A 16,114-nucleotide genomic window follows, 5' to 3' on the forward strand; every position below is an offset into this window, starting at 1 on the left:
GTTATATAATGTCCTTGATGGAATTATTCTTGCATTCCACTGATGGAGCCGGCAGACCCCAAGTATCAACATCCTTTGCAATTACTATGTGAAAAGTCCAAATATGGAACGTAAAGGAGGCAGTGACAGTGAGCCTATCCCTGAATTAACGGGATGTGCCCAAGTGGCTGCTCCAAAATCTGCTGCACGTAACCACGGGGAAAAAGAGGGCGCTCAGGAAAATGGCACCAGTGGCTCTGTGTGTACATAATGGTGACATCACATTCAGTACCCCAGTAAATATAGCGCTAGGAGCGCAACGCCATTGAGCTAACCGGGCTTCAAACCCCACCCCCCCTCGCCCCACACCCCTCAAATTGGAACTGAGGGGAGGGGCTTCCGTACATAGCTTTTTGTTAGAGAGGGGACAGAAGCCTTTCCCGAAACCGGCGGTTTTAAAGAGTTACTGTATTGGTGCAGAAAAATGTATTTGCACAAACGCCCCAAAACTTGAAAGCTTCTAGTTTCAAGAAAGGCTTCCATCACCTCTCCCCCCTAACAAAAATCAAATGCACACATATCAGCCGCCTAAGCAGGGATGCGGGCTAACATATAACAACGTTCTATGTTCTTTCACTTCCGCGGGGAAGGGGCTGATGTGCACACTTGCTTTTTGTTAGGCAGAGAGGCAAGGGAAGCCTTTTCTGAAACTAGCAGTGTTAAGCAAAAGGGTGCTTCATGTTTACTCATTCTGTATGTATGCATGTGTCTGAGTAATGTACGTGTGAATGAGTGCATGACGTATTGAGGGCTGGCTGCACATATAAATCAGCGAGTGTATGGTGAATGGGATGTTTAAATGAATGAGTGAGTGAATGTGTAATTGGGTGCTTATTTGTAATGCTGGGCCGCTACCATTTGATACTTGGGCCCCACACCAGACAATCCTTGAGCTAGAACAAAGAGGCGGAGCCTCCAGGTTTGCCCGCCCAGTTTCTGAAGTGGCCCTCCCATCACCAGTTAGCCCCCCTCCCTTTGAAATATAGGTTTCGATGCGCTTTGTGTCATGATGGTGTTGGCCGTGGAGCAGCCTGGCGTCACCTAGTGGCTGTTTAATAATGTTCCAGTGCAGACCATGGGCCTCGTTCCGAGTGCGGTGGTAAGGGTTTAACAGCGTTGGTAAGGATGCCGATGCCGTTAGCTCCTTACCGCCGCATTCCGAGGTCCTTTAGCGGGAGCCGCTAACGGACCAGGGAGCTAATAACGGGCCTGTTATTAACGGGCCCGTTATTAGCTCTCTCCCCATTCCCATTGAGCCCTATGGGGGCTCGAATGGAGATGGGGATGGCTTCCCTGAATGGGGAAATACCGGGTCCTCCAAGGTTGGCATGACCCAGTAAATCCCCATTCAGGGAACCCGGACCCGAGTTTGGAGACAGCCATGCCGCAAAAAGCGGCATGACTACCTCCAAACTCGTATGAGGCCGGAAAGAAGGACCCAGTCGTCACCCTTCACTAATATGTTGGTAGATTCAGATGTTTTTCAGTCACAGCTATGTGGCTGTGAGTTTCACACAATCTGACCACCCTAACTGCACAGTTGCGGCCGTGGTCTACACCAGTAATCCCCTCTTGTGTTGTTCTGCACAGTGAGTATAATATTACAATACTGGTAGTTCTGAAGGTGGGGGTGATGCAATGACAGTGTGCCCTGCTTTCTATTTCTATATACTCATTATTTTAGAATGATGCTATCCTTTGAAGTCCTCTACCTTGCCAAGTATGGTAAGTGTATCAAACCAAATGGACTCAGGCAGGGTTATATATAGCTGTGATTGTTTAACATCTTTGAGATTTGGTTGTCTTTGGCTTACAAATTTTTTTTTTTAAGGGATTGTGTTTGTATTCACTGAAGTGGAAAAGGTGTTACTCAGTGACAATGTGCATGCCACCATATCTGGACCAGCGCACTATGTGTGTGTGAAAGAAATGGCTCATTATGATGCTGCATGCGGATGTGGCGAGTGCATCATTATAGGTGATTTTTCTTTTCTTGTTTACAATGGCAGTACAAAGGGCTCAGAACCCTTGTGTGCCTATTATTCAAATTTGAATCTTTGAATCTAAAGAAATAAATCACATTTTGGCTGAGATTGTGCCCAATCCATAATACTTCTAGCAATCACATGGGACTATGACACAGACTCCAAAGCTCTTAATACTATCTACCTCATGATTCAAGCCAGGATGGCCGAAAACGAACTCTGTCTTAACGACGATATAACAGAGGTCCTGATCATAGTTAGCCAAGCGAAACTCGAGAACCACCCACCATTTTACCAAACCTTTGACATCGATGGAAACAACATCAAGGTATCCAAAGAAGTCAAGACACTGGGGGTGTACCTTGACTCCTCACTTAACCTCTCCCGGCAAGTGAACGCCATCACTTCGGCCTCAACATACACTGCTAAATTCATCACAGCATGTAGACCCTACCTTATAGTGGAGAATCTTATCACGTTAGCTAGTGCACTAATCCGCTCAAAGATAGACTATCGTAATGCCATCTTTGCAAGTACCGTAGCTAAAAACATCAAGAAGCTTCAAATTGTTCAAAACAACTCTTTTAGAGCGGCTCTCCATATCCCTAAGTCAGGCCACATATCCACTACTAGAAGAAACATCCACGGTTACCAGTCAGTGACTGCATCAAATTCAAAGTACTGTCTCTGACCCACAAATGCCTAGCTAACACTGCTCCGCGCTAGCTCTCCAACCTGATCTCTAAAACTCAATCAGTCAGACCAACCCGCTCACCTTACCTAGGGCAACTGAACTCACTAAGATTGAAAAGACAGAAAGCTGGTGGATCTATTTTCCCTGTTCTCGCAACAAACTATTGGAATGCCAAGCCCTCTGATCTCAGGACAGACCCGTCTCTATGGTCCTTCCGAAAAAACCTAAAAACATGGCTTTCTAACCAGGATACTAAGAATCAACTCAGCTCCTGTTAAAGAGTACTAAGCCTACCCCATGAGTACTAAGCCTACCCTATCCTCATGACCTACTGCAACCTAGACATACCTTACTTAACTAAATTGCGTTCATGCCCCGTCACCTCTCAAGCATGTGTAATTGTACTGTCTAACTACCTTGCAGTCCTTATGTTGATGTTACTGCCTTCTCAATCTAAAGCATCCTGTCGCCTGATGATCATTTGCATTTGTTACTGTATGACATAGTAGCTCAATATCAAGCACCCCGATGTCTGTTGTTGTCTGTTGATCATATACAATCTGTCAATGTACAACCAAGTAACTCACATGTAACCGTTTTCTTAAATCAAGCACCGGGTTATAAAAAAAAATACTCAGCAAGCCTTGAATCCCAGTAGCAAAGAGGTGGCAGAACTCTGCTCTCTCCAATGATCTGATGTTACCTGGTGGAAGATGGAGCCTGAAGTCGGTCACCTTCTAAGGAGTTACACGCTGCAGAGGTTATGTTTGTTTATTGACTTTCGCGACCTCATAGTCAGGAACCCATGCTCTCTACTGCAATTTTAGGTCCCTCTGTCGGGCCATCTACCATTAGATCCTAGTGACAATTGTAATAGTAAAGCACCCTAATAGAAATAGAACGTATAATGAATGGACAGATTGCAAAATTCCACTGCAAACCGAAGACTGAAGTTAACATGAACTCATACAATTAATTCCCCAGCGTTCTTGTCAATTTAAATTACCAAGAAAACATCAAGTACAAAGTCACATTATTTTGTTTATTTTGTTTTTCAATGCTTAAACTCAAAATCAAAAAGCAGACATGATCAATATTGAAAGCATTATTGACATCTCTTCTTTTCCTTATATAAACATCATATACATTTTTGGCTATTTCGGCATGCAGCTCGGAAGCGCTTACAGAAGATGTTTGCCAGCACGTATACCTTTTGCAACTTTGACGCTTCCCCTTTGCTTTTCACTGACCCAGACACAGTTCTCTACCATTTCAATTCTTTTGTAATGGCCACGCCTTTAAAGCTGGCCACAATTACGTAAGCGGGGGATATGCAGCATGTTTGGAGCATTAATGTTTGGTTAAAATGACACATGAAGATAATTTTTCTATCCTGTAAAATACACTCATGTGGTTCTGAGCGAATGCTATGTTTTCATAGCATCCAAAAATTAAGCTGTGTGACACTAAGATCTGCAAAACGAGGCCTTCCTTAATGCCACTGACTGAAATCCCTGCAGGTGGTGAAACCTTGAGAATACGTGGTACTGCCTGTGGGCCCATACTTTGGTTCTCTGCAAAATTCCAGCCAGCACTTCAATAAGGACTATAACCAACACGAAGAGCAAGGATTTCAAGCAGGGTCAAAGTATCCACTAGAAATGTATTACTTCCAAAATACTAACTCCCTTTTAATCTGCTTTGGAAATCTCACCATTTGTTTTCAGGCTAATGTCCGGGGCAAAATAACTGCTGGAATGCTATGATTCTTACTCTTATTATTTAACTGCAACAAGTCTTTTTATAGAGGGAGATGGGTAAAAAAAAATAATCAAAACACTAGGCTTTGTGGTTGAGGGCTGTATAAACATGCACTGAGGACCTGAATATCCTGAGCGGTACAAGACATTCCCAACTGGAAGGATGTATTCCCGGGAACTTTGTTCCTGTAATTCTAGGGTCCTTGAAGATGAGAATCACATGCAAAGAGGGCTCTTTGGGCCACAGAAAGACCACGAGATGCAATTGAAACAGACAGGAGTGTAGGGTGAGCATTACGTTTTTAACAGAGACTGTTCCATTGAGGAAATCCCCAGAAGAACAGGTTATGAACCTCTCTGTCAGTGTTGGCGACTCCACTGTGATTAAGCTTGAGAGAAGTTACGCAGCCATTCGTTGTTAATAAGGCTGTGTACTAAGAATATCAATATTTGCACGTGATTAGGCATCCAAAGATATTATAGGGTTTGAAAGATAAGTCAGATGGTGGTTAATAATTCTCATAGGTTGCTAGCAAAGTAATGCCATCAGCAAACTAAAAAAATGGGAGAGCAGGAACCAAGAGGATCTACTCTCCAGAAAAGCTTAATCTACTAGTTTAATTGTGGCCAATGTATTCTGGAAAGCTTGCCTTATCCTTGGATCTGCTCCATAGTTAGTTTTGCAAACAGTAAGCAAGAGGAATGAGATGGATGGACACAAACGATATTCATGGGAAAGCAGGGCTTTTCATTTAACAGTGTGTGATGGGCCCTAAAGTTCAGGTGTCCCAAACTGTTCCTCCAACAAAAAAATATATATAGTTTGCAATGTTTCAAATGGCCTGCTTCTTGTGCCACTTAAGTGTATAGATGTCTTAAGGGGACACAAGATACACAGAGAACACTCTCACTAAAGATGATGTACGAAGCACTGAATCTATTTCATGATACTAGAGTTAAAGGTGGAAAACGTGCCATGAGCCATTACACTGTACACAAGAAATGCAAAATGTGTCATGTGTCGCCGAATCTACATGAAATTGAGAGCACTTTATTCAACTGCCAGCATGGAATACATGAGGAATGGGATGTCCCACTCTAGGGGTGAATATGCTGCGTGCCTCTCTCTAACACTGGAGGCAGATCTTAAGTTATGAACACTGTATTACCTATGCTGCTATTCCAGACTGGAGTTTAATGCAAAAGGAATGTACATCAGCGTATACGTTGTGGACCCCCAGCTTGCGAATACGCAAAGTCACGGAAATCAATGCTTATCAGACATTGCAAAGCAAGCAATGTAATCAGTCAAACAACCCTGAATGAGCTACATAATTACAGAAATAAAAACCCGTGAAGGATTGTTGTATCGAAACTGTACATGTAATTATTAAAACAAAAAGCAGGTTTTAGCAGACATGCTGATTTCATTAGGAGGACATTGAAGCATATTGTGTCATGTATTAAGAAACATAAGCAACCATAACAGTAAAAACATGATCTGACCTAAATAATGATGAAGACAACAAGCGATCGGAAGGTTTGAAAAAAAGCAAAGCAAGCACGCAGATGAAACGGTTGTTTTGCCCTTTCTTATCCAGCAATCTAGGGTTCTTTTCAAAGGGGACTGGCTTCGCCATCAAAGTACGCTGGACGGTCATCTTGCATATCCACCTTCCAATTTTTCTCAGTGCAATTGAATTTTGTTATGAATCTGCTGACAGTTTCTCATGAAGTTCCAAAACCTTAACGTCTCCGTTAGCTTTAGCATTCGCTACAAGAACCTGTTGAACATTAAGCACAACATATTATTAGTTAACTAAGTAAAAGTTTGCTGATAATGTGATATGAAAACTAATTACAGAATGAAGCTCCATTTTCAATCTGTTGTCAGCAGCCATTCGTGTATCAGTTTTGTCTCTTTGGTAGCATCAGAAGTATTGCTATGGAGAAATAAGGGGCGGTAATAAAGTACCATGTGACGACTCCCTCCTCTCCTGCTCACAGTAGCTTGAGCTAGGGCCCACCAACCGAGTCCTCAGCCAGCCTTCAGGTCCCTCTGCTGTGAGATCCCTCGCCTGCTGCTATGCCTTCCTTGGGTGCCACACACCTGCCTTCCTGACGGTTCACTGAAGCACAAGGCAATGGTGCGCGCCTAAGCAGAGTGCCTTCTGACGCGGGCTTGTAGACTCAGTGCCCTTCCACCATTACTAGCCGCACTTTCAGTCTCCGCAGCCCCCACCTGAAACATCCTCACCAGCCGTTCACACCAACATTTATCCCCAGAGAAGCTTGTCTTTCACTCTGCCATAAAATAGTAGGATTTCCAGCACTCTGATTCGCCCTGCCTGTCTGCGTCATCCCCCACCTCCTGTGACCCGATCCCTGGCTTTGCCCACCGCCTCTACCCATGTCTTCCCCCATCCGTGCTACCTGGGTCTTTCTCCACTTGACATTCTGTGTCTCGCTCATTTTTTAAAACATATTGTAATCTATTGCTTTTGTTTACCCAGATCCTACGAAAGTTGTTCACCATTCTTAAGTGCACTTCAAATGACATTAATAAAATAAAGTTTCACAGCTATTCTTTTAACAGTATTCCATCAATCACTTCGCAAATCCATCACACAATATCCAACCACCACAAGAAAAAAACGTTTCCCTTATTAAAACCACGTGTTCTATACATTTTTACATATGACATTCAATGCCAAAACAATTTGCTTTGCCAATGCGTATTTGCCTCTTCATTCACGAAATGTAACTTAACCACCTCAGGGCACGAGCACACAAGAAGCATAGAACTTTGGGGCATAAATGTACATGCTGGCGTTCAGCCTGGCAAAGGGGAGAAATCGGGCTGCGTGGGATGAGGAGTGAGTGGCTGAGCAGTCAATCTAGGCTGAGGAAGACCCTCAGGGCTTTTATGAAGCAGTGTACTGTTGATAGGGCATCTGATAGGAGGGAGAGACTGTTCCATAATTGTGATGCCTGTACAGGAAAGTGCCTGTCCCATCTTCCCTGATATCTGGAAAAAGGATGAGAGATCGTGTAGGTGTACAACTAATAGAGGGGAGCAGCAGGTGATGCATTAGCAGTGAAAAGGTAGAGAGGAGATCTTCAAGATGTGATCAGGTGGGGCTAGCATGTTATCTTGCTTTTAGGGCCACTGCGAGTGTGGCTGCTAAATTAAAGAACTGCTAAAGTCTGTCCAATAGGTTCACTTTCGCATTGCCTTGTGGCATGGAACTCTGCGGTGAAAAAAGGAAGAGCATTTCTTATCTGGAAGCACATGATGTTATTGATGGCACGAGCATGTCTGCTGATGCTCAGGTGGATGCTGAAGGAGACGCAAAGGTTATTATTGGCAGATTTATTTAATGTTAATGGGGGGAAGGCAGGAGGGAGGATAGAAAAAGGAGCAGCTGGTGGCAGAGGATAACCCTCTAAAGGGTGTCATGTCAGGGTCATCTCTGCCTGCTCCATTCAGCTTGAGATTTCTTCTGGTCATCACACCCCTCGATGTCCAGACCACTGCTTTTGCTGGTGAATGTACGTGGGGACTACTGACACTGAGATAGATCCATGCCCATTTCAAGCTTGAGCTCCTAAGGAAAGTCATCCCTTTTATGCCCGCTGAACTCCGCGGTCTGGTGTTTTTCACTTTTGTCAGTGGGAACCTGGACTAATGTAACGCAACCCGTCTTGCCCATCCCAAAACCGTTTGCAGGTTTTGCAGAATGTGGCCACCCATCTGGCTATGGGACTGCCCAAATGTGCTAGAACCTCGAAGAAGCTCCATCAGCTGCACTGGCTTCCGATTGCCGTCCGGAATAAGTTTGTCTGGTCCATCGGGCTCTGCATAGCCTGAAAGCTGGCTTTCTCTGCCAGAAAATTAAGCGCTACTGCCCTTCCAGAAATCTTCGGCCTGCTGCTCAAGTCTCCAGTTTCTGCATATTCGTAATTCTACAGTTGGGAAAGATCCTTCTCGGTGGCTGCTCTTGTGCTATGAAATTCCCTCCCCATGTCTATACGGAAAATTGAGAGACCATCTACACTTCTGAAAGGGCTCACAAAAGTTATTTTTAATCAGTAATCTGTGGGGCACCATTGAGGGGCTTCTCCTTGTTCTCTTTTCTTTTCTACCGATTGTCGGGCTCCTTCCGTCTGGTCTGTGGCACTCGCTTAGCGCCAGGATGGTTTCAGGCCATTGTCACGCTTTACAAGTTTTTATAACATAACATCCAAGTATCACCTCAGTAGAAGTGGATGGTGAGGCAGGGGGATCCGAGGGTGGTGTCAAGGGAGCCATGCATTGTGGGGAGGGTTGGTGAGATATGGAAGCCTTGGGAATGCCTCAGGTGGCATGCTTAGAAAGGAACAAGTTACTTACCTGTAACTGTTGTTCTCCGGCAAGGGTCTGGTATGGATTCACATGCTCATGAATATTCCCCTTCGTCAGGCTGGGAATCCTCGGTAAAGAAAAATCAGTATCAGTTTCGTTTCTGATCTGTCTTTCGTAGTAGTAACCAATCACTGATCTCTGCGTCATACTGACCACAGCTAATGACTGCCATCTCCCTAAGCCCCGCCTCTGGCAGCCATCTTCAGATTTGGTAGCACGTGAAGTGACAGTCTGACCAAGTGAAGAGCCGCAGAGGGGTAGGCGGGAGGGTTCGCATGTGAATCCATGCCAGACCCATGCTGGAGAACAACAGTTACAGGTAAGTAACTTGTTCCTTCTCCAGCATGGGGTCTGGCATGGATTCACATGCTCATGAATAAAAGAATACATAGCAGTACACACATGAACAACCACGGGAGGTGGCAAAGGCTCAACATTAAGCATTACATCCAAAACTCAACATTAAGCATTCTTACCTCCTCACCAGGCTCACCTTAGGCGAACAGGTTGTGCAGCACTGCTTGGCCGACCCTGGGCTCCTCCCTGGAATCCCGATTGACGCAGTAGAATTTCGTGAAGGTGTGCGTCGACCTCCACGTAGCAGCCCTGCAGATGTCCAGCAAGGGCACACCAGATAGGAACGCCATGGTAGCTGCGATCGCTCTGGTGGAATTGGCTCTCGGACGGCCAGGCAGCGGTCGGTTTGCCAACCGATGACAGTACATGATACAGCCGGAGAGTCATCTGGAAATGGAAGCCTTCGAGAGAGCCTTCCCCTGATTGACAGGTCCAAAGTTCACAAAAAGTTGTGACATCTTCCGAAAACTCTTCGTGCGGTCCACGTAGAACTTCAGCGCTCTAGCCACATCCAGCGAGTGCAAAGTCCTTTCAGCCGGCGACGAAGGCGACGGGAAGAAAACAAGTAACACCAAGGGTTCATTGAGGTGGAAGGAGGGGTGCGACCTGAGCACTACCCTCGTGTCGTGAAAAGTCAAGTACGGGGGCTTGCAGGAAAGGGCCTGGATCCCTCCCACCCGTCGTGCGGAGGTGATGGCCACAAGAAACGCTGTTTTCCACGACAAGAACTTCAACGGAGCTGAGTGCAGAGGCTCGAACGGAGGTCCCATGAGCTTGGTCAGCACCACGTTGAGCTCCCACGCCGGGGCCGGGGCCTTCACCGGCGGGAACGATCTGAACAGTCCCTTCATGAATTCTTTCACCAGACGATGAGACCACAAAGACGTCCGTCCCGTGGTTCTGGTGTATCGGGAGAATGCAGCAAGATGAATCTTGATGGAAGCGTGCGCCAGCCCAGCCTTGGCCAGCGTCAGCAGGTACGGCAGTACTTGAGGAGCCGTAATCCGTAGAGGGTTAATCTTCTGTGCGTGGCACCGGACAGAGAACCTCTTCCATTTGTGTCCGTAGCATTTAAGAGTTGAGGACGCCCTGGCCTTTGCAAGAACCTCTCTGCAGTCGGCCGGTATGTCGTAACCTCCAAACTCTAACGCTGCAGGAGCCAGGCCTGCAAGTTCAGCGACTTCGGGTCGTGGTGGAGGATGGCGTCTCCTTCCCTGGAGAGAAGATCCGCGTCCACTGGCAGCTTGATTGGCGGGGACGCTGACAAGTCCAGAAGGTCCGGGAACCATATCTGCCTCGGCCACGCAGGTGCGACGAGGATCATTCTGCACCGTGACCTCTTGAGCTGGTTGATGAGCCGGATCAGCAGCGGCAATGGAGGGAACGCATATAGGAACAGGCCCTCCCAGGGGAACGAGAAGCATCGCCCATGCTCCTTGGCTGGGGAAACCTGCTGGCGAACCTCCGGCACTTGGAGTTTGTCGCCGTTGCGAACAGATCGATATGGGGTGTGCCCCACCGTCGGAAGAGGCGGTCCACTAGATCCTGTCGCAGTTCCCACTCGTGGCACGAGCGCAGCTCCCTGCTGAGCGAGTCGGCGATGGTGTTTTTTAACCCTGCCAGATGAAACGGCACCAGAAACATCCTTTGGGCGACGGCCCAATGCCACAGATCCTGAGCCTCCTTGGACAGGGCTGGGGATCTGGTACCGCCCTGCTTCCTGATGTAGAACATGGTGGTGGTGTTGTCGGTGAAGATCCTCACCACCTTGCCCTTGAGGGACGGAAGAAAGGACCTGAGGGCCCAAAACACTGCACGGAGTTCCAGGACGTTGATATGGAGGGACTTCTCTGTCAGCAGCCAAAGGCCCCTCGCGTGCAGATTTTCGGTGTGCGCTCCTTCTGGTGGTCCGGGGTCTGGAAGTCCATGCCCGCCGTCAGATGCGCGCAGGTGCCCCACCACCGGATCGCTCGTCGGAAGCTCTCGTCGAGTGTGATCCTGTCCTCGAAGCTGCCCGTCGTCTGGATCCAGCGAGTGTCCAGGAACTCCTGCAACGGGCGCATCCGAAGCCTGCACAGGCGGATGAGATAAATGCACCGACATCATTCCGAGGAGGGACTTGATGGACCTCACCCTGGCCGCGTCCGCAACCAGCATCCGCTGCACCTTGCCCAAGATGGCCCTCGTCCTTTCCTCCGACGGAGAGGCCAGAAGCGCCACTGTGTCGAGCTTCGCTCCCAGAAACAGTGCGTCTTGAGCGGGCACCAGGTGGGACTTGGCGTAGTTTATGGAGAATCCCAGGTCCGTGAGTAGTTGGACGGTCCTCGCCGTGTACTCCGCGGCGAGCTCCTTTGTCTTTGCTCGGATGAGCCAGTCGTCCAGGTAGGGGTAGGCGTGGATCCCCTCCAGGCGCAGCCGCGCCGCCACCGGTGCGAGGCACTTGGTGAACACCCTGGGTGCCGACCTCAATCCGAAGGGAAGGGCTCTGAACTGGTAGTGACGCCCTTGGACCACGAATCTGAGAAACTTTCAGTGTCCCTTTAGGATGGGGATATGGAAGTAGGCATCCTCCAAATCCAACGACGACAGGAAATCGCCCTCCTCCAGTTGACCCAGGACATGCTGGAGGGTGACCATCCGGAACTTCTGTGCCTTGATGAAATTGTTCAGTCGTCGTAGGTCCAGGATGGGACGCCATCCCGTCCCGAAGTATCATGAGTAAACTCCGGAGCCCCGAAGCCTCTTTGGGACGAGCTCGATGGTGCCTTTCTTGAGCATTTCCTTTACCTCCAAGAGAAATTGAGGGAAGTGATGTTCCTTCCTGGCCACGGGGGGGACGCCCGGGCACTTCTTTAGAAACTCGAGCGCGTGACCCTGGGCCAGGGCGTCCAGCACCCAACGGTCGGTGGAGATGGACTCCCACACGCTGACGAAGCTCGCCAGCCGGCCTCCCACCGGGGTGCTTCAGTGGGGGCCCGACCCCACGGCCGGTTCAGTCCTGCTTCGACGAGGCTTTGCCGCCTTGTCCTCCTTGGCGACGACGGCGGGGTCCGCCCGACTTGCCTCGTCCCCTGTAGGCTTCCTGTGACAACGAACGGGCCGCTTGACGATAGGTGGAAAATCTGCCGCCGGAACCTTTGGAGGCACCCTGCTTGCCTCCGCCGCTCCGAAAGGGCGGCCATCGTTGCTGGAGGACACCAAGAGCCCGGGCAGTCTCCGTGTCCGTCTTGATGGCTTGTAGGGAATCGTCCACTGTTTTCCCAAACAGGTTGCTCCCGTCGAACGGCATGTCCAAGACTCTGGTCTGCACGTCCTGACGGAAGTCAGTTGCCTTGAGCCATCCACGCCGTCTAAGGCACACGCCGTTGCCCAACTGGCGAAATCCAGTGTCAGCAATGTCCGTCGCTATCGTAATGGCGTGGTCCGACGCCACTTCTCCTTCCTGCAAGATCTCTAGGGCCTCCGCCCTCTTGTCGTCTGGTAGGAAATCCAGCAGGGGGGCGATTTTGTACCACAACTCCCTGTCGTAGCGGGCTACGATAGCCAAGGCGTTAGCAGCCTTAATCGTCGTCGCTGCAGATGAGATGACTCTGCATCCCATCGTGTCCAACTTCTTTCCCTCGTCGTCCGGCGGGGATGTTGACGTAGAGGCCGAGGCCCCCCCTGCTTTCTTCCTGGCCGCCGCGGAGACGACCGAGTCCGGGGTCGGCTGTGCCCGAAGGCACAAGGGGGCCGCGTCCGGGACCCGGTACTTCTTCTCGTACCGATCCCTTCTCGCAGGCGTTGTGGATGGGTTCTTGAGGAGGGCGAGACCCTCATCCCAGATATCGTCCAGTAGAGGTACAGCGAGGACCGTCTTCCTCTTGGTCTCGCGCCGTTGATAAAGGAAACCTTCCTTCTTCTTATCTTCCGGGCAGAGCTGGAAAAGCTCGGATGCCCAGGTGATCATGGCATGAAACGATCCAATCTCGTCGGGCGGGGAAGCCCAGGGAGGAGGTGACGACGGGAGATCCTCGTCGTAAACCTTGTCGTCTGTGCCCGTCACGGCCGTGTCAGTCCCTGTATCATCCTCATGGGTCGTGGACAGGGAGGAGGGCTGAGCAGGGCGCGATGGTTGAAAAGGAGGTGGAGGATGAATCCTTCTTCTCTTAGGAGGAGAGCTCCCAGAAGGGCCTGGCTCCGGGTCCCCCATCGGGAGAGGTTCCTCCGTTGGTGGTAATCTCGTCCTTATCTCCGAGCATAAGGACTGAATAGCCAACAAAATGGCCACCGAGTTGTCTTGCGGCACTGGTTGAGGGGAGTCCGACGGGCGGTCAGGAGCCCCGTCGGCACCCTCGATGTTCTCATCGTCTCCTACGTCGGGGTCCCTCCCGACGGGCTGGTCTTCTTCCAAGCCAACGCCGTGGCTTAAGACTTCGATCAGCTCCTCCTCAGAGGTTGAGGCCGAATCCACGACGATCTCCTGCCACCCCTTTTTCTTCTCCGTCGGAGGTTTCACGGGGGCCCTGTCGATGGGCATGAAAGAGGACTCCCTCTGCGGTGGCAGGGAGACCCTGGTCCCCGAGGTCGCCACCACTGGTGTAGCCTCCACAGGCTGATCCAGGGCCGCCGTGACTGTCTCGATAGAGGCCTTGGCCGGATGGATTAAAACTTTCACCACCTTAGGTGCGCTCACCGCCTTCTCCTTGGGGGGAGGGTCACCGCCTCGCTCCCCCTCCGATGGGGCCTTCGAGCTCGACCGGGGTCTCTCCAGGAGCTTTGCCGGGTGCTCGGCCTTCCTCTTACCCGAGCCAGAGTGTTGGCTTGTGGTTGATGGCGCCGGGGAGGATGCGCCCTGCCTAGTGCCCGTAGAGCCCGACCGTTCGGCACTCGCGGTGCTTGGCCTTCTGTTGGACCCCCGTTGCCGGGGCGCCCTCAAAGGTCTTAGAAGACCGCTCGGACTTCTTCTTCTTCTTCTCGCCTGATGGGCTCTTCCCTTCCAGCCAGTTGGCAAGACGCAGATGGCGGTCCTTCATGGTCCGCTCCGACATATTGCCGCAAAACGCACAGTCCTTCTCCACGTGCGTCTTGTCCTCATGCAGGCAGTAGAGGCAAAGGGAGTGTTCGTCCTCCTTAAAGACATTCTGAAGCTGGCATCCAGGGCAGACCCCGAACAGCTTTCCGGGCGTCGAGCTTCCCTTCTCCTGGGCCATGATCGAGATGGGCCTGAGAAACTTCTGGAGTCCTCCAAAAGCGTGGCTCAACGAAGTCTTCACCCTTGAGGGGCGTAGAAGAATCCGACACGGGTCCCCGTTGATCGGATAAAGAAACGGTGGAGCTTGAGCTCTTTTGACCGAAAAAGAGAACATTTTCCTAGGAAAAAACGTGAAAAAAGCACTGAAGCTCGAGAGCGATAGCACAAGGATCCCAACAGTTGAACGTGCGCTAACAATCTGAAGATGGCTGCCAGAGGCGGGGCTTAGGGAGATGGCAGTCATTGGCTGTGGTCAGTATGACGCAGAGATCAGTGATTGGTTACTACTACGAAAGACAGATCAGAAACGAAACTGATACTGATTTTTCTTTACCGAGGATTCCCAGCCTGACGACGGGGAATATTCATGAGCATGTGAATCCATGCCAGACCCCATGCTGGAGAATAGAGACAAACTTAGTATGGTGGCTTCGGCTGAGGCTATAGTGTCATTTGGTCCCCATCAAGTAGGTTGCTGGGAGAGTGCCATAAGGTGCACTGAGTTCCGGATGGTACAGAAGAACAAATTACTTACCATTGTTAATGCTCTTTTTGTTCTTTCTCCAATGGCTTGATCATCTTAGAAGTACATTTTCCTGGGTCCGTCTGGCTTTAGACTTCTTTTCAGCCAGAAGGGGTGCACTGTGTCTCTGGGGTATTGATGCCAGGACACCAGATGTGACATCATGGCTTATATTGATGGAGTCATGCATACCCCATGAGCTCAGTTCATCCTGATTTCTTACAATGAGCTATTGAGGAACCACAGAACTACAAGAGGTTTTCTAGCTATCCAAAGTGAGTGAGAAGTTAGGCTGGTGGTGAGGAATCTCTGGGAGGAAGTATTAATCCATCAAAAAGAACATTACCAAAGTTAAGTAATTTGTTCTTGTAATGGATTCCTTACCCCCACAGATTCCTCATCTTAGAAATCCTCCCAAAGCAGGACTGAACCTCGGACAGGAAAGTGTGGACAACCTGCACGAGGAAACTCTGGATAACCGGACAACAAAGGCATCCTGATTTGACAAAGAATACAACAAATAATGCTTAGTAAAGATGTGCAAAGAAGCCTGCGTACCAGCCTGATATATGTCCAAAGCAGGGACAGCACTCTTCAAGACAGAGGTAGCTGCCAGGCCTTTGGTGGAATGGCCAAGACCATCAGCCAACATCCTTACCGAGATCTTAGAAATGTGAAATGCAAAAGACGATCCACCTAGACAGAGCCTTTTTAAAAACGACCTGGCCAGCTTCCAGGCCATTACAACCAAAAACCATCTGGACAACCTTCCTGATGCCGTTGTCTGACAGAGATAGTAGGTGAGAGCCCTCATGTAGTCCAGATGATGAAGCCTCTTCTCCATCTTAGATGGATTAGACAGAGGATAGAAAGCAAGAAGATGGGTCATCTGTAACAAGTGAACGTCCGACACAACCTTGGGAAGGAAGAATGGATCACACTCAGAGTGTGCTGGGGCACCGCCTATCTAAAAGAGATAGGTAAGAAGAAACTCGCCCTATTTCTACAATGAGTTAGATTCATTAGAGCAAGTGCATGACATATCGCTAAGTGACTAAAAATGCAATAAGAAATTGCAGTTGGGATTAGTTCCTCCCAATCTGCGTGCTTTGGTTAGT

At 49.4% G+C, this 16,114-nt stretch overlaps 1 protein-coding gene across 1 annotated transcript in view; it reads right to left on the reverse strand.

Annotated features, from left to right (window-relative positions):
* Positions 1-3,741: 3,741 nt before the first annotated feature.
* Positions 3,742-16,114, reverse strand: part of SKIC3 (SKI3 subunit of superkiller complex) — a 2,336,627-nt gene continuing 2,324,254 nt past the window's right edge. The window contains exon 41 of the mRNA XM_069627646.1: positions 3,742-6,262. Coding sequence (XP_069483747.1) covers positions 6,185-6,262 — 78 coding nt within the window. The 3' untranslated portion in view covers positions 3,742-6,184. The remainder of the gene's footprint in view (positions 6,263-16,114) is intronic.

This window comes from Ambystoma mexicanum, chromosome 6p, assembly GCF_040938575.1.
Source record: "Ambystoma mexicanum isolate Mex_15411 chromosome 6p, UKY_AmexF1_1, whole genome shotgun sequence".
NCBI classification, from domain to species: domain Eukaryota; kingdom Metazoa; phylum Chordata; class Amphibia; order Caudata; family Ambystomatidae; genus Ambystoma; species Ambystoma mexicanum.